The 19432-nt window shown below is 42.7% G+C and overlaps 1 protein-coding gene across 2 annotated transcripts in view; it reads right to left on the reverse strand.

Annotated features, from left to right (window-relative positions):
• The window catches only part of ADGRD1 (adhesion G protein-coupled receptor D1), a 121043-nt gene that overhangs the window by 43019 nt on the left and 58592 nt on the right, over window positions 1–19432 (reverse strand). For both annotated transcript variants that reach the window (XM_085075352.1, XM_085075351.1), the window contains 2 exons: window positions 14108–14181; window positions 12107–12230 (listed from right to left, as the gene is read on the reverse strand). In XM_085075352.1, coding sequence (XP_084931478.1) covers window positions 12107–12230; window positions 14108–14181 — 198 coding nt within the window. The remainder of the gene's footprint in view (window positions 1–12106; window positions 12231–14107; window positions 14182–19432) is intronic.

A 19432-nucleotide genomic window follows, 5' to 3' on the forward strand; every position in this document is an offset into this window, starting at 1 on the left:
ACCATCCTCACAAAGAGCAATTCCTTCCTGATGTCTAATCCAAATCTGCCACATTCAGCTTGAAGCCATTTCCCCCTTTTCCTGTCACTACCTGTTCTTGTAAATAATTTCTCTCCATCTCCTAGGCTCCCTTCAGGTACTCAATTAGGCCACATCAGGTCACCCTGGAGTCTCTCTTTTCCAGGCTGAACAAACCCAGTTCTTTCCTTGTGGCAGAGGTGTTCCATCCCTCTAAAAATCAAAGCCTTTGGGGTTTTTTTCCATAGCAATCCAAAAGCAGACGATGATCACACAAACATTTTTTTTCTCTCTAATTTCTTTCATGTTATGCTTCTAAGAAAGTCTCTCTCTGTGTTGTAGTTCAGTCTTTCTCCAGAAACCCCTGCAGGGCAAGACAAGATGTGAATAAATTCTCAGAAGTGGAGCCTGTATTACCTAGAAATGAAAAAAAATCTCTTAACAACAAAATTCAGAAGATTCACTGAAACCTGAAATAACCTGCATGGGTCTCTGCATCTGTGAGCTGGAAATTGCTCTTGCTCTGGTGAACACAACCACAATCTGATGATGCTTTGTGAATGATGTTTCTAAATCAATATTCTCATCAGCCTGGTAACAGCTATTTCAGAAGCAGCACCACAGCAGCTCACCTGCCTCGTGTGAGGGACAGGAGCCCTGTGGTCACTCTGAACCATTTGGTTGTTATTAAGGACACAGGGAGCCTGCAAGAGCTGTTCTCAAGGAGAGCAGTTGGGTGGAGGCTGCAGGAGAGGTCAAACCAGCTCCTTCCTGTGCATGGTGGGAATTGCAGGTCTGGAATTATTTTCAGGGTGTGCAGCCTCATTTCAGGGATGTGGTGAAGGAGAGAGAATAAACTGTATTTACGACATCAGATCTCTACAAACCTCTCACAGCACAGCTGTCCAGCACAGCTGGATGAGGTGTGTCCTCATTTTGAGGGAGAACAAGGAGCAGTTTGTCAGAAGTACCTGGATTGTCAAGGCATTGGGCCTCATCAATTAAGAAGCAATTTCCTATAAATTCCAATGCTCTGGTAAGGGCTGATTTCACCTTACGTCAGCTTGTCTTTCTGAACGTTTGCAGACTTCCTGCATGACGTGGAATGTAAAACAGTAATTTGTGATGCTTTTGTAGTCACAAAAACTCTAATCAAGCTGTAATGCTGTTATTAAAGAAAATAGCATTAAAAAGTACCAAATAAAACATTGAGCAATCTGTGAAGCAGTCCCACGAGCCTGATTCTCACACTTGTCCCAGCCTACATTAAATTACTCTTTTCTTCTCAAAGGTTTTGCTTCCTTGGGTTTACAGTCATTCTTCTACTCTGCAGTGAGCTGAAAAGGCAGGAAACAAGCTCAGAGCCATGAGTGTTAGTAATCACCAACACCGAGAGACAGATGTTCCCTGATTTCAGCTTCCACAAAGTAAAATCAAAAATCCCTGCCTCATATAAAACTCCCACCCTTTTAGCTCAGGCTGGAACAGCCTTTACCTTGCAAGTGTTGCTAAAAGCCTGACAAAGAGCTGTGGCTGCAGAAGATCCACCCATGTGTGCATTACAGAATTGTCCTACCCTGCTCTCCCTCAGAAAAGGAGTTCCTGCAGTGCTCAACACTTCTATTTCTTCTATTCTGGAAACTCACAGGCAAGCTGATGGCCTGAGAAATGATCCTGCAAAGATTCCAGTTCAGACTCCAAATATAAATTTTTTCTTTATGATGCTGTTCATTGAAAAAAAAAAAAAGGGAAGAGTGATATCTAACGCCTCTGTTTGAAAATATTTGCACAGAAGATGAAAATATATTATTATAATGGGATGGCACTTTTCATCTCTGGAGTAGCTGGGAAAGGTCAGTTCAGGATGAAAGACTTATTCAATAGGCTCTACAAGAAAAACTGTTTGTATCTAGAAGAGAAAACTTATTTATTTCTGTGAACTTAATGAGTGACCACGGACAGGAGCACAGCAGCTCAGTGTCTGCCTGAGCCACCCAGGGCTCAGTGCTCCTCCTTGCCCAGCACATTTGCCCTCCTGTCCCTTTTTCCAATGATTCACGTCTCAGGCAGCTGGCTGCACCTTTTCTGCTGGGCAAAGAGAGTACTTTGGGCCTTCTCCAGAGGAAGGGACATTTTGGGGAAGTTCTAACCTAAAATTTTCTTCTTCACATACTGCAAACCATCCCTCTGTTTCTGCTTTTAGAGGTCACACATCAGACAAAGGGCTGAGCTCAAAAGCTTAAACCAAGGTTTGTCATAGCTGATCCTGAAAGGGTTTGTCCTTATACCAAATTACAGCTTCACCATTTAGACACCAAAGGCAGTAATTTCACTGTCTAAACTACTTTTGAAGTCTCCTTTCTGAAAAACAATTCATTGTCCAGAAAAAGTTCTTGAACCAGAAAAGGTTTTACAGCCTAAAAAAACGAGTCCTGCAGGCTGAGGACAATACAGCTCACATCTGTATTTTAGTTTTACTCACTGGTAGAACCTAGAATATAATGTGCTTACATAGTGTATACATTCCATGAAACCAAAGTTATTTCTGCACTGGTGGAAATGCCATGAAAATTGCATTTTGCCCTAAGGCCAAACATAAGAGTGAGTTGGATTTTAGTGTCCCTTTTGGTCAGCTTTCCCCTCCCAGGAACATTCCCACCATGAAGTTATTTACAGTGAGGAATGGCTTTTCCCATCCTTTATTGCTCTGACAGATGAGCCATGGGCTGAGCAGCACTGAAATTCACCCTCAAACCCTCCTGAACAACCTCTTGTGAGACATTTCCTGGCGGGAGGGAAGGACAGGCAGGTAGGGGTGAGCAATTAAGGCTCAGCCAAATCTACTGAAGCTGCACCTTTAACATGCAATCTGAATCCAATTAAGAAAAGGATGAATAATTAACTTTGGCAGCCTGAGTGTCTCAGAGACATTAAAATGCTGGCCTTGGCTGATGAAGCTAATGGTTTTAATTGCCTCCAGAAAGGCTGCTGAAATTCAATTTCAGTCCAGAGAGGCCTTTATTTATATATTAAATAATAATAACAATACAAATCCCTGTTTTCCTTCAGCCTGCCAAGTACTTTGTTAGGTACATAACATTACAATTTTTTTTAAAATTACCATCTGTGTTGAGTTCAGGAGGCTCAGTCTATTCCCTGAGACCACAGGATTTTGTGGTGGGGCCAAGCTTAGTGGCACTGTGCAATCCCCACTCACAGGAAAGTCTAACTTGATGCACAAACTTCTTTTCTGAAGCCACAATGTATCAGATACAGTGAATTTAAAGAAAAAAAGGTCTCTGAGAGCCAATCTTCACAATGCAATCATCTTTATCAGCCATTTCCAGCAGAATTGTTTTTGAATTCCTGTTCTCCATTAACTCCACAGCTCCTAGCAATCTGCAATAAAATGGGTTTTTCAGGATTAAAGGCACATTTTCCTCCAGTCAGCCCAGCCTGGTGCTGCTTACTTAAAACTTTTCACTGTGACATGAAAAATACAGAATTTTCCAAATATCTCTGTCAAGACATTAATTAGTATTTTTAAATGCCCACATCATTTTTTAATGTAGTTCTGGGCAACATGTCATCAAACAGTGGGGATTCTGCTCATTTTGAATCTCACACAGCAAGTTCTCAGTTCAAATGAAGCTTGAAGGAAGCATGGCAGGGAGGAAGGACTCAAGTCGTGAAGTGGTATCAGATTATTATAAAGTTTGGGCACCAGAAAAGCAAATACTTTCAAGTTCTTCTTCATATCTGTTAGTGCAGCACAAAGCAGTGTTTTTTCTGCCTTCATTTCAAGTCTAAGACTCGCAGCCTCTCAAGGAATGTTAAATGCTGTATTTACAGCAGATTATCCCCATTATTGGGTGAAACTCAAGGAGCTGCTTTTGCCTCACCTGAGACTTGTCCATCTGTTCTCTGCCTTCTGTTCCAGCAAGAGGAGGCTCATCCTGCTCTCAATTAACAGCCAAAATTAGGTCCATCGGAGAGAACTACAACAAGGATCAAACCCCTCAGGGTCCAGCAGGCTCTCAGAGAAATGCAGCTCTCTTGCCAGACTCTGAGTCTGAGATTTGCAGAGCAGTTGAGGATAATTAAACAGCCAACTCCCAGTAAAATTCAATAAAAATCAGTATGTCTACCTACATTTTCCCAGGCTTGGGCTTTGACTCCAAAGGCCCATTTGGGTTCAGGGTTGGGAATAACTGAGGTTTGTTCTGCAGCCCAGGGGCTCTGGCTGTCCAGCCCTGAGCTTCCCCTGCAGCACAGTTTGGGGAGAAAGAGCAGAGGAAGGGCAGAGCAGGAGGCAGACCCAACGTGAAGTACAGAATGACTAAATTTAAAGAGAAAAGTGATGGATAAATGTGTTGTATTCAAAGCATTTTTATACTGCGTGGGGAAATCCTTTAGTCAGCAAGAATTGGCTGCCAAGTGGTTCAGTGCTTTCATTTCCACCATGGAAAGGAAGTCTGTGTTATTCTGTTAAGTATTCTGATTAAAATAGACTATCATGCTCCTCAGACAAAGGAGTTTGTTTGACCATTATAGCAGTCTGAAATATTTGTGCTTTTCCAAAACAAAAAGTCATTTTTTGTTCTCCTCTGCTGAGTGAAATTCAGTAACTGCCAAACAATTCCCTAAGGAATTTGAGGGTTTTAGTATCCTGCAGCACTAATCCAACTTCTTCAATGTAATTCTATGGGAATAATAAGGACAACCAGAAAGTCTCCTATTTCCTCCCAGCCAAATCAACAGAGCTGCACTGGCATGGCAGTGGAACAGCAACAGAATGAACAATGGCTCTGAGCTAAAAATCAAGAGTAGTGCTCAATTTTCAGGGAAGATGAGCACGGGAATAGTAAGGACAAAAGAAATATGATGCACAATGATACTGTGAGCACAGCAGGGAGATGTGTTCCTCCAGAGGGACAATAATCACCGCAATAAAATGAGGGGAAGTGGAGAGAGTGAGAAAGCACAAAGAAAGTTTACAAAGCAATGCTACAATAAACAGCCAAGGCTGATTTATCTCTGTTCATCTGATGGCTGAGGGCTCTCTGAACTGTCTGTGGAGATCTTTTCAGTTAAACAAACTGTTGATGGTAATAAACAAGGACCAAAAAAATCGCAATGCCTATCCAATTTTTAAATATGCAGCACAAAAGAAAAATTACTGGACTAAGGCATTATTCTTTTTATGTTCCCAGCAATGAAAAGCATGCTGAGAAAAGTAATTATCTTAAAATTACAAAACAGCAGAAATCGGAGAATGCCACATTATTTCCATTTCATTGTCCTATTGGAGTGTGTGGCTGGCTGAAAATTTTAAGGAAAAAGGTTATCATTTCAGACTGCTATTTTATTGCACCCAAAGTGCAGTGTTTGATTAATAACTGCAATATTAGATTTAGGAAACAATGCTCCAAGCGGGTAAATTACACACCTGTTCCCCATATTTTTAAAGAATTTTGCAATATTAGGACTTTCTCAAAACAGCCTTTTTAAACATGAATTGATGCACTTTGTTCTCAGTCAGCCATACATTATCAACACTTCCTGTCAAACTCAGTGATAACAATGAAAAATAAAATAAAGACACATATATTGCCCCCAAGAAGAAATTTGGGATTACTTTCTGTTTGTAAATAGAAGCTCACAGATAAATACCCAAACCTTTTCAAAATCTGAAGCTCCCTAGAATGGTAGAGGTTGTTTCTACAGTTCCATCTTCAAGATCAGATGGTTTTAAATATTTTTCCCTGTATAAACACTTGTCTGCTTTCAAGCCCATTGGTGAGTGGCTTGAACTATATCAATCAATGCTTTCTGCTGGACTATGAGCAGGAGCTACAAATGGGATAAAAACCAAAGTAATTTCTAGCTTTAGAAATGCAGATGATGTGTTCAAAACCCCAAACAGTTTATACCACAGATTGTATAACACTATTGCTTAGCTGGAAATGTCCATCCACATGTGAACTGTATGGGGGAAATTTTTATACTCTCACAGCTGGAGAAGACAGCAAGAGGAAAACCAGGAAAATAATCAATATTTCAGTTGTGTCCTGCATAGGTCTCTTGGGGGAGGGACACCCAAGCTTCAAGCTCTATTTTTCTGTGGGAGAAAATGATTCCTCTTTAAAAGGATTTTTGAACCCTAGGTCCCCAGGTGTCCACCATCCTTTCACTGAAATGACATTTACGTGGCAGATGGTACAAATAGCCTGGCATCCTTTGTAGTTGTCGGATCACTATAAAAACAAAATCTGCCAGATGGCTGGCATGTTCCTTGGCAGGAGCAGAGAGCCCCACTGACTGATGGGGGGAGCTAAAGCTGCCCAAAATGAAATAATAGCATCTGAATTTTCTTTGAAGCACTTCTGAACTGCAGCTCACTCCGTGTCGGGTTTGGTTGCTGCTGTCTAGGAAGGATGTGGAGCTCATGGAAGAACATGGAGTCAGTGTGTGCTTGAGGGTGCTGCTCATCCTCTCCTCAGTCCCTGTGTGCCCAGGGTGCTGCTCATCTTCAGTCAGTCCCTGTGTGCCCAGGGTGCTGCTCACCCTCAGTCAGTCCCTGTGTGCCCAGGGTGCTGCTCACCCTCTCCTCAGTCCCTGTGTGCCCAGGGTGCTGCTCATCCTCAGTCAGTCCCTGTGTGCCCAGGGTGCTGCTCATCTTCAGTGAGTCCCTGTGTGCCCAGGGTGCTGCTCACCCTCAGTGAGTCCCTGTGTGCCCAGGGTGCTGCTCATCCTCAGTCAGTCCCTGTGTGCCCTGTGTGCTGCTCACCCTCTCCTCAGTCCCTGTGTGCTTGAGGGTGCTGCTCACCCTCAGTCAGTCCCTGTGTGCCCAGGGTGCTGCTCACCCTCAGTCAGTCCCTGTGTGCTTGAGGGTGCTGCTCATCTTCAGTCAGTCCCTGTGTGCCCAGGGTGCTGCTCATCCTCAGTGTGTCCCTGTGTGCCCAGGGTGCTGCTCACCCTCAGTCAGTCCCTGTGTGCCCAGGGTGCTGCTCATCCTCTCCTCAGTCACTGTGTGCTGCTCATCCTCTCCTCCCAGGGTCACCTGTCCCCTCCTGCCCCACAACAGGACCTCTCCTCCCCAGAGGAACCAGCTGGGATCTCCCCAGGCTCTGTGCTGCTCCAGGGGATTTCTCATCTCCCATACTCTGCTGCTCCCACCCAGGTTCCTATCCAGCAGAAAACTCTCATCCCACAGTGCTACCTGAAATCAGCACATGGCCCTGGGTGATTTCTACCTGGGCTGCCTCCAGAAGGAACAACATGAACACATCAAAACAAAAGGATTCTTTTCTTTTCCTGCCACAGCTCTATCAGTGCAGCAGTGTCTCCCTAACTACAGCACTGCAGGGCAATGCAGCTTTGCTCTGCTGCAGCAGATGAAGGAAAAACTGGAACACTGCTCTGGATTGAAGGAGGGGAAACAGGAATTCCCAGGAGTGCAGCTTCAGCAATGATTTGCTGTGAGGAACTTCATTACCTCAGGTTTCCCCATCAGGAGGAGGAGCTTGATCAGAGCAATCATTTGATATCTACACAATGACTCTGAGTGTCCCACTGACACTTCTTGCTGGGAAGATGAACTGAACAATTCTCAGTCTCACTGACGTGATCAGAGTTGTCAGAAGAGTTCCCAACCAAGTCTCCAAGTCCTGAATTTGTGCTGACCTTAATTACATCCGTGCAACTCCTCAAAGGCAATCAAGGGCTGAATGTGTTCCTTCAGGAACATTCTGCTCATCCTTAGTCCCATTTTACCTACAATCAACTTATTTATTTGTTTAAACCAGCTGATGACCTCAAGTCTCCAAAATTCAACATAAATGTTATAATTTCTCCAATGAAAACTAACAAGATAAACGAATCTCAGCAAGCAAGAATTTGGGCCAGGCGTGATACAGACATAACAGCAGAGTGATAAAACACAAATAATTTCAGCATCCCATGTGGGCCAATTCATCAGCAGGGTAACAGGTCAGTGCCAGCCTGACATCTGAGCACCACATGGCTGGAAGTTTTTCCAAGATGGTTATTTCATTCCTGAAATAAACTCGTTACACTGCTAATCGCCTGCACCACTGAAGGCAGCTCAAGTGAGCTCAGCAGCAGCATTGTTTGTGAACTTCTTTCACAATCACTGTGCCTTCAGTGCCCTCAAGCTCCTGCTGAAACTGATGTAAAATCTGGTGTTCAACTGCATTTGTAATCTGAGCTCAGTTTTAACTAATTCGCAGCATTCAAAGCTCTCCATATCCTGCTGTATCACCCACAGATATCAGAGTGAAGGTTCATTTTGTCACGTTCACGTTAATATTCCGGAATTTAAAATTTTTCTTTGTGATGAATCTCTTTCAATTGCTTTCTCTGAATATTGGAATAAAATAATTTTTCATCGCAGCAGATTTCAGCCTTTGGAGATTACTTCCAGCTGGCATACAGTAGAACAGTGACTGAATTAATCTAACCTGATTTGAGTAAAGATCAAGAAGAAAAGGGAAGGACTCACAGCTTGTTCCCAAGAACTTTCTTGCATATCTATGCTCCCTAGAAATTAAACCCACCTGACAGTCTGTGCCATAAATGTCTAACAATTCATCAGCATCCCTCATCTCTGTATTTCAAGTATTCAAGAGAAAGCACCAGCAGATGCAAGATATTCTACAGTTTTGTTCCTGTGAATCTCACTGAAACAAAATGAAATCCATGCGAGACTGGAATTCCTGTAAGTCATGGTTCTGCAATGCTACAGAATATTGAGAATAGAGCAGGATATTTGTGTACACAAGAAATGCACAAAATGTGTACAGAGAGAGGGAGATCTGCTGGATATTGGTGAAGGTGGGGATGGAGGCACTGGGGAGCTGCCAGGCTCTGGATCCTGCTGTACTTCTGGGGGTGGAAAAAGCCTGGTTTAACCATGGGAAGGAACAAAGAGAAGGAGCTCAGCAGGAAGACTCTTGTTGGAATTTAGCATAACAACAACAAAAAAAAGAAGTCACCATCCTTGACAAAGTGTTCCCATCCCAGCTGAGATCTCTGCTCATCATAAAATGCTCACCACACCCATTCCTGCGGCAGGTTAGGTACTTCTAAACAAGGTCACTTATTTTCGGTGTTTGTTGCTTAGAGACACCTTGGCTTTGTCTGAACTCCGCGAGGATTCTGTGCTCTCCAGCTGGGAAAAGCAAACTCCAAATAACTGCGAAGTCACAATAATGGAAAGCTTATGCCTTTTTTTTTTTTTTTTTTTTTTTAATTTCTTTAGCAGAAAGAAAATCAATGTGAAGAGAAGCTGAGAGAGTCAGAACACTGAGCTGGTCCCAGGAGTTCATGGATTTCCACACAAGTGTTCTCCTCGGGGATGTTGATGTTCTGCTAGGTCTGAAGTGCTGCATCTCTGCTGCTCTGAATTGCAGCTCTTTATCGCTGTCAATATTCCCCTTTTAAAAGTTTTTAAACTCTTTTCTGGGCACCTGCCTGCCTTTCTGCGAGGGGTGGCAGAGCTGTGCATTCCTGGTTTTCCTGCTCCCCTGCCTGCTGCACTAAGGGATGTTAAGCTTCCCTTGCAGAGGTTTCTGCCTCTGCTGCTCCCCTGAGAGCTGCTTTTGTCAGCACCACGGGGAGAAAGGGAAATTAAACCTTCCACAGGAGAAGGGAAGTAGGAAACACCCTGAGAATTCCCATGAAAGATGAATTCACTTTTTTGTACCAAAATACAGTGTTTGACAAAAAACTCTACAGTTTTTAGGCAGTTCATTTCCAATAACTTATTTCCATTTTTTAAATGAAAAACAGAGCCTTTAGCACAAGAATCTAATTTCTTTTCCCCAGAATCTAGAGAAAAATAAACGTTCTGTCAAAACCAGTGTTCATACAAAAAAATTGGATCCATTTCTATTTATTTGGCCACAGATGTATAATAGCTGTGTAAACAGAACTGTTCAAATGGGGGCAATTTTGTACTCCCACTGTCTTTTACTTGTCTCATATTATCTGTGCACTTCATTTATGAAAAAAAATAAACAAAAGCTCAAGATCAGATATAACATCATTGCAACAACTTCTTAGAGCATTGACAATCTGGTGTTCCAAGGGGTTGTTTAAACAGCCCCTTTTGAACCTTGGCCCATGAATTGCTGAATGTGGTGAACAAACACAAATAGGTGCTGAAAATCCACAGCATTTTAACATTTGCTCAAGAGGCTTCCAAGGACACCTGAGAGAAGTTCCAAGTGTCAAGTTGATTCCGTAGGCTTTACCTAGCCAATGTTTAGGAATTTGTGATTGAGTGCATTCTGCTTGCACAGCTCAAAGTCCACAAACTCTGTCTTTGCCTGACTCTAATCTTCATGCCAATTACACAGTAAAGATACCATTCTTTTTTAACTTGCTAAAAAAATTAGTAGCACAAGATAACTCTAAAGGGTCAGTTTAAAGGGCATGTCTTGGACAAAGATTTGGGATGAGATTTTCCTATTATCATAAAAGAGAAAACAAAGCTGTGCAAAAACATTCTGCACAAATTTTAGTGGATGTAAAGGCATCCAAAAATTTAAGGAGAGAAAAAGGACTGAAAATAGAACCATGAAAGGAATGTGAAGAACTGGAAAGTCCATTCACATCCAGCCTCTCCTAGTTATGCATGTCAGACTTCTTAAGGAAAACTTGATTCCAAAGCCTTCTATATGAAATATCTTTGATCTCTGATTACTAATATTGCATAATACTAAAACTTATTGCAGCATCCCATTAATCATCACAATCCTGAATCTGTTCATTTGAAAGCTAGGCCTTCCAGAACAATTCCCCAGTGGAGAATCAACCAGTCTTTCATTGGCATTTAATTGGTGGCTGTCTCATTTAATCCTGGATAATTCCCTGAATGCTGCTCTTTAAAACAGGGTTAATAATAGCACATTTCTCCCAAGACACTTTTGTCTCACAAGATGGGAGGTCTTCAGGCAAAGCTGCATTTTATTATCAGCAGAAGAGTTCCTAGAAAAATTATACTTGGAAACCAGTTGGGGGTCATTAGGTGCTTCACAAGTAATAAAGATAATAATGGTGAGATAAAAACTGGATGACCTGAGGAAGCCAAACCTCATCTTCAAGCAGTCAGACTGATGCAAAGGGCTGGGGGTGTTAATGAAGCTCTTTGGATAGCAGAGCAGCTTGTTCTGAGCTGTGACCCTGAGCAGGACAGCAATGTGATCAGGGTGACCCTCTGAGCAGGGCTGCCAGGGGAGCACTTTTACAAAGTGCCACTGGGTCAGGAACTCCTCAGGGCCATCTGGGCTGGCAGGGGAGCAGCTGGACAAAGTGCCACTGGGTCAGGAACTCCTCATGACACTCTGTCCCTGAGGAGACACAGCTGGAGTTCCCTCACACCTCTGCACCTGCAGGACCCTGACTGCCCTTGCCAGCCCTGCTGCCCACCCTGCTGCCCACCCTGCTGCCCACCCTGCTGCCCACCCTGCTGCCCTCCCTGCTGCCCACCCTGCTGCCCTCCCTGCTGCCGACCCTGCTGCTGTGCTTTCTTGGCAAAGCTCCTGCCCAAAAGAGCTAACTCAGGGTTCACAGCAATTACCCAGAGCCAGAGCCATGGCCATAAACTTCCATGCCAACCACAAACCCTCCCAGCTGCAGCAGAGGTACCACACGTGTCAGCAGCACACAGGGACAGAAGTGCAATAGGAGTCCTATTGAAGCTCTTCAGTCTGGTAATTTATACCACAGGGATAATGTCTTGCAAATGAATCACAAAAGTCAAGGTCACCTGTACAATAACCTCTAGTGCTTTTCCTGCCTGCAACTTTGAGAAACCATGCCAAAACTGTAAGAATAAGGTAAAGGGAACTCCAACCTAACACAGACATGTTTCATTTCAGTTCCCAAGAGCTGTAAAAAATAAATATAGTCAAGAAGTATTAAAACATCATCCCAGAAAACAAGATGTGAAATAAATCCATGTTGGGCATAAACAAGGATTCAGTCACTTACATGATGGGAGGATGTAACTGATGTATTTATACTTCATTTTTAACAGATTTATTCCTTTGCTTTCTCTCACCTTCAGAGGCACCACTTGCATCAGGATGGCGAAGTTGGTGAGGTGGTTGCAGAGACACACAGAGTAGTTGAGATCCCCACTCTCCCTCACACAGCCTTCGTTGGACCAAACACCAGTGCCATTGCTGTAAAGCACAAAAACCAGAACATGATCTCTGTCAAAATGCATCTTGTGCAGGTTAATTTGACATGCATTGTGCTACACAGGAGACAAAAGGGCATGAAAGCCACCTCGGGCTGGAGAACCCACAGACATTGCTAGTGTCTTCTCATTCCATCAGGGAAATGGTTAAGGAAAATGTTGCCCAGGCCAGGGCACAGGTCAGACCCCTCCATGAACATCTCTAGAGATTTCTTCTCAGTTTTACAATCAGTGACTGATAACTACACTATTTCCTTACATTTTGCGTCTCATTTATGGCATTTCACCCAGACCCAAATTTCTGTATTCTGAGAACTGTAGTATCAGACAGGTCAATGATCTTGCAAAATACAAAAAAATCAGTGTGTGTTCTGTGCTGCCAGAGCCTTTCCCAGGGTCACAGCCATCCTGCCAGGTCATTCAGGCTGCTGGAGCACAGACTGGAGCTTCACATCCCTGCCAGGTTTGTCACCTCACCCCAGGGACAGCGAGAGCAGCTCTGGCTCAGGGCTGTGCAGGATCCTCAGGCAGTTGGCTTTTTTGGTGCAGTTTTTTGAGCGGTGATCCTCATGGTTTGCTTTCTCTTGGAGGCAAGGAAAGCCAGAATTCCCTGTGCTCTCCCAGCCTCGGAGGCAGTGGGACACAGAAGCCTCTGTGGGGATCCAAGGACTCAGACACCACAGGTCTCCCAACTATTTATTACTTTTGATATTATTTTGAGTCCTGCAATCTGTACTTTCCTCAGTGCTTATTTTACAGATAGGAATTACCTCATCCTTCTGCCCTTTGGGACCTCCTTGAGCTCTCAGAGAGACTCTGTTGTAGGTCAGAAACCAAATTAACTACCATGCACTGGGGAATAAAACCATCTTGACACAAATGAAACTCGTTTGGAAGGACAGATTTTGTATTGAAGTTTGCATCCTTGCAAAGCCTCCAGGGCCTGAGCCCCAGTGGAGAACAGCACAGGAACAATGCCACAACCATAGTAATTTGCTTCACTAAAATCTGCTTCTAATTTATTGTAATTTGTGAGTAACCATAACAACAAGTAACTGCCAACAGCTGGGACAGTTCAACACACTTGAAAGGAAACTTCAATAAAACAATTACTGTGACCTTCCCAAGTTCATATTGTTCAGGAGGGATCACAGCATCCCTGGCTGTTGCTACATCAATTAGGCTTATAATGTTATGGCTCAAAAACTGTTAATCCCCATGAAATTCAAAATTCACTATTTGTATTCTTTCTCAATTAATTCACTCAGAGCAGCATGTTTCAAAAGTGAAGAAAAAAAATAAACTTAAAAAATTAAAGTATTCAGAGCTAAAAAAAACCCCAGAAATGAAAAAGCTACTGCATTTCCATAGCTCTTATATTGTGAGTGAAATTTGAGGTGATATTTGTTTCCCTTTAATGCTAATTTGCATTCAGGGACATTATATTTGTCTATTCCATGAGTTGGCCAAAATCCCCAGCTCTGAAAGGCTGATGTCACACCGTGCTGTGACACAGCACAGATCCAGTGCAAACAATGGCTGTGCTGAAGCTTTGCCAGCCTGGAACATCCAAGCATCCGCCCAAGTGGACAAACTCATAAAACAAGATAAGCACCATTTCTATCAGTCTGCAATTTTGATTATGATTTTTTTTCAGTTCCCAATTACCTACCTGACCTGTGTTTGCTATTTATGGCAAGAAGAAACAAGCAGATTGTGTTTTTTACAAACCAGTGGTTCCACGTCTTTAACTATTTCCATGAATGACAGGAAGCAAGAAGGATCTAGGCAACAAACAGCACCACAAACTAACTGTATTTAATTAAACCAAGTTAAAGAACTTGAAATTATGCAACATACCTATAGTCCAGAAATGCGCAGTAAAGGTGAACTCTGTTACTCTTGTTTAGTGCTTGGCTGTACTGTCTGGGCGTCTGCAAGAAAAAAATATCAACCCTGAAGGAATGTTTAAAAAGGACTAAATTCCATATCCAGCTACTTCAAATTCTCATTGCTACGATAATTTCAAGAGACTTATTCTGGATTAACACCATAACTGACAGCAAAATTGTTCAGTCCTCGTAGCTCTAACATAAGCTCCAAGCTTGCAAAGACTGCTATTCAGTCTTAATTTTACACACTGGGGTTTAACTCCTGCCACTTTGGGTGAGAAACCTGAGTCCCATTTAAGTAAATAGCAAACCAGGATTGGTTATTGTATATAAGCACAAATGCATGTGTTAATTTTTGCAGGATTGGAACATTATTCTTCGGCATATACTTGGCTTCTTTGGGTTTTGTTCATCGTTTGTTCTCACTGGGCAATAAAAATGTCACATTTTACGATTAATAACACTGAAATATGTGCATTACTATTACCAACTCCCAGACATTTTCTTTCCACAATAGCAATTATTTTAAAACCTACATTCAAACTGAAAGAGCAATGCCATAATTCAAGATTTTATTTTAGCACATCTCAGCATTACAATGACACAAATTCTATCTTCCATAAACAGGTTTGGCAACCAATTTGATCTCCTATATTCAAGAAGCTTTGAGATCCCATTCTCCACTCTGTTACATGAGCCTGACGACAAAATTATTCAAATTCTATTGGAGTGAATAGTTTGTTACAGACAAAATATGCAAACTAGAGGATTTCCAGTGTTCAACCCTTTCTAATGCATCAGTCCCCAAAGTCCACATTATGTGGACCAAACCTTATGGCAATTTTTTAATTACAAGAGTCTTCAACATAAACCAATCACTGGTGAATTAACAGCTCTCAGATTATTGCAACACAATTCTGCTGTCAAGACGAAAGATAATCAAGTTTTGCTTTCCCTGTGTCAGGGAATGAAGAAAGAAAGCTCACCAGCTCATGCTGCTGAAACTCAACCAAGAACAAGAAGTTCCTGATGCAATTCTCCTCTCCCAGCAGCGCACCAAGCAGTGTCAGGCACAGGGCAGCTCAGCTCCTCCTGCCTGCTGATAACCAAATTTCTGCCAGCCCAGGGCATCCCTGCTGCATTGCCACACCTCAGAGCTGTGCTGAGATAAGGACATTGACCTCTGAACCCACAGCCTGGGTAACACAAATGGAATTTTCTTATCTGCTCGAGCACATCCCTGGCCAAAACTCCTAGTTCCTTCCTCACAGAACAGCCAATGCTGCAGGTCAGGAGCTTTGGGGGAGCAAGGATTGTCACTCAGCCGGTGGCTCTGGGGACATCCTGCAGCCCTTTGGCACCAGGGGAGCAAAGGAAACACTGAAACCTCACACTCAGTGAGCCCCACTGGGAAGGGATAACGGGTCAGATTGACATCCCTCATCCTCAGGAAACACCTCCCTGCCAATCCCCAATCTGCTCAGCTTGGAGCTTTGCTGGCAGAGTTTGCTGTTCCAGCAGCAGCAAAGCACATCCCACACTGTTTGCCTGCTGGGTGTGTAATGCTCTGTCCATCACCTCAGCTCTCCTGAAGGAAGCAATTCAAACAATCTACACTCAGCTTGGATTACAAATTATTTCTCTTCTATGGCAGATAAACAGTGGCTAAAAACCAAAAAAACAGGAAAAGAGAAAGATCTGCTGTAATAACAGCAAAGATCAAATACTAACCATCATTTCTGATTTGTAAGATTTCTCCAGATAAATTGGGATTCTTAATATACTAAATGGAAAGGGCACCTCAGGGTCAGGTTGGAAAAAGACATGGTACTGCAGTTGTGTATATTTTTACACAAATAAATCCCAGATGTATGTTTTACCCTCCATTAAATTTCTCTGGCAAGGGACACATAATTGTTTTTCTCTGTCTGAACTCTAAACACAGATGTCACTCATTAGACAAGGAACTGCACCAAGTGAGGCCATACAGGCTCTGACCAGTCTAGAACTGTGTGTGTACTCAGATGGAGGAAGAATAAATAAATATAAAAAAAAAAAATAGATAACTGTATTAAAGAAAAGACAAGAAGGGTCTATCCTGATTTGCCTTCTTGTTTCTCTTAAAGAATATGTCCCATGTTTTATCACCCACAATACAGACTCCACAAGGCTCTCTGGTGTCATTTATGGTAACTGCATAAAATACTCATCTTCTCAGACTTCACTGAAGTTCTGCAACAAAACTGTCATGAAAATAGAAAGCCCCCAACATATAAGAAACTGGCTACAGAGGAATAAACTCCCTCTGATCCTCAACAGCTCTACTTCAAAGTACTCTCTAATCTATGAAAAGGAACTGACTGTACCTCAATATTGCACTTCTTAAGTTAAACTGTGTGTGACAGCTTATGTGTGCCTTGGATCCTGTAGAACTGAGGATATTGATTTAATGACATTGATAACAGAAAGCTTAAAACACAAGAAGGCTTTTGCACTAAAAGATTAAGTCACTTGAGTGTTTATTAAAAGCCTGTGAAAGGACAGTTTATGAAGCTGTCAGGAGTAGGCAGAGGGAAAGGAGCAGCACACTGAGAAATCCAGGATCTGTGCAAGCATCCTCCCTAATCTGCATTCTTCATGTCATTCCTTCTGAGGGGAGAGGCTACATGCAGCTTCTCCAAAAAGAGTTACATTAAAAGAGGAAAGCAGACATTTGGCACCAAGAAACACTGCAAAGTCTGTGCCTGGCTGATGTACCCTGAAGAAGGACTTGAGGGTCATTTCCAACCTTGATAATTCTGTGATCCCATGAGTGTCTCTGTTTCCACCATGGCTGTTCAGCATCCCTTACAGCAACCACTTGCCCTCAGTAAATCAGTCAGAGTCACAAGCAAACCCCAAAAATTCAGAGGATATTTGCAGAGGATACTCATGGATGTGTGATGGGAATAAGGTTCTTGCTGGGAACAAGGAACAAGCCATGCTCACTGGGGCTGAAAGGACTGCTGGAAACCTTCAGGAAAACCTCCTTGCAGGAAATGTCATGAACACAATTGCAGAAGAAAAACAGGCAGCCAGCTGCTGCTGGGAAGGCTTGCCAAGGGAGAGAAGCCAAGCAGAGGGTGGGGTGAACCTTTATGAGATTAGCTTGTTTCTCCTCTCCTCCCCTGGATTTAAAAAGCAAATATTTAGCTACATAGTGGTGACCACCAAGAGTGCAGGGTGTGCACTTTCTTTGTGCAGTGTGCAGAAGGATAAACCTTTGGGTCAGGTCTGTCACTGATCTAACAAGCAGCTCCAAGCCCAATGTTTTGGGCTTCCTCTCATCCAAAGCAGTTGAAAATTTACCCCATTAAGTTCAATTTGGAGTTCACTTGTCTCTGTTTGCAAAGTACAGAATTTTGTCTAATTCAGAGAAAGCCTTGCTCTCTCAATCTCCAAAAATACTCTGGATTAAATTAGAGACTAAAATGATGCTCCTAATTTAAGGATTTCCTGTCCTCACAGTGACATCCTGACTGTTAGCGTGACCTATTCAGGGACACATGGCTTATTGACTTTCCATCTATTTCTCCTAATTACCTAGAAGATTAAAACTTTAGGGTGCTTTCCTCTACTCAGTTACCTGGAAAAAGACAGACAGAAAAAAGAACCATCCATTTCTGTAGTGGCTATATTGGCTGTTTTCTTCCAAGCTGTGAGAAAACTGCATTGCAACAGATTTTGGGCTTAGATCAGCCAACTATTTTAATTTAGAGTCCATTTGACTGATTGGCCCTAAGATGCAACCAGCATATGTAATGAAAAAAAATTTGCAAATTGCACAAAAAGGAATTTAGGTTATGAATAGGGAATTAGAGTGTGTTATGGATAAAAGCCAGAGCTTTAGCTGTTTCATTGTAGTGAACAGAGCTGTGCCAACACACACTTTCTGAAGCAATGAACACAACAATAAAGGCTCCCAGGGCCAACAGGAAAGTTTGCTGAATGTATTTCCTAATGAGACACTCATACAGTTTTAAAAATTGCATGAAATCACAACGGGTGGAAAATTGTGACAGACAGCAATAAAAGTTAAAAAGCAGTGAAATATCAGAGGTCATGAAGTCATCTGAAATGAGAGAAGGTTGCCATATAGATTGGGTTTGATTGCTCCTTTGCCTGAGGCTAAAAATAGTTGACATCTCAATTTCCTGCAAAAATAGTGTTAATCAAATGCTGCACCAATATCCTTCCCCAGTTCTCAGAGTTGTCTATTTAACAGCTGCTGTATTGGGCAAGCAGTGTGAGAACAAAAAAAGGAATGAAAAGACCCATGAGCAACAGACTGAAAAATATCTTGGCTGCTCTGCTAGATATCATTTCTATAAGAGACAGAAAAAAGGAGGAGGGAATGGATGAGGAAATTGTCCTGGCGCTTTCTTTTTTGATTCTTTCACATAGCAAAGAAAAATTCATTACTTTTGGATATGTAGAACATCAGAACTTGCTGTTTTTCTAGAAGCAAGTCCACATCCATTTAATCAAAAATGCCATTCTCTTCACAGGATCCCATCTTTTTTCCAGCACAGAACAAGAGGCTTCATGCAGCTGCCAAAGCCAAATCTGAGCACCTGCAGTGTGTCTCAGTAGGGCTGTCAGGTACTGTGCCTCTGTCACACTATTTATGATCTACAGAAACTCTTCCTTGGTGCTTCACTTCCTTCAGCTTTTTCCTTCATCCAACCCCACTGAGTGCCCACAGCACAGGGAGCTCCTGGCGCCCAGCAAAGCTGTGATTGCTGGAGGCACTCTGGGGGAAATGTCCTGGCAGAGTGAAAGGAGCAACAGCTCTGCTCTCTGGTTTTGGGTGCTCAGCAGCATCTCAGTCAGTTCTTTCCAAACTGCTCCAGGAAAGCTGCAGTTTTGGCAATGGGAACTCTGCAACCCTTGAGTTAGAATTATAAACTCCCTAAACTCACATGCACAGCTCCCAAGTGGCTTTTCTTTAATTTTACAGCTATAAAATTCCCACCTAACAGAGAAGTTTCACTCATGAAGATCTCTCTGGTGCTTAGCACAGCACCAGTGGGTCAGAGCTGAGGGCTGAACTCAAGGATTTCTCAGCACATCTACCTTGTTCAGCCTCACTAACCACACATCCTCTGTGGGCTGTGCTTTCATGCACTCCTCAGTTTCAAAGATCTCAAATATATAACATTTTTTTTTACTTTTCCCCTGCTCTTTGGCCTGGGTGATTTGGGCACGGTGGGTGTTTGTGTGCAAAGGGACAAGGAGCTGCAAGCCAAACCCT

This window comes from Lichenostomus cassidix, chromosome 15 (genome assembly GCF_008360975.1).
Source record: "Lichenostomus cassidix isolate B80296 chromosome 15, HeHo_3.0, whole genome shotgun sequence".
Taxonomy (NCBI): Eukaryota; Metazoa; Chordata; class Aves; order Passeriformes; family Meliphagidae; genus Lichenostomus; species Lichenostomus cassidix.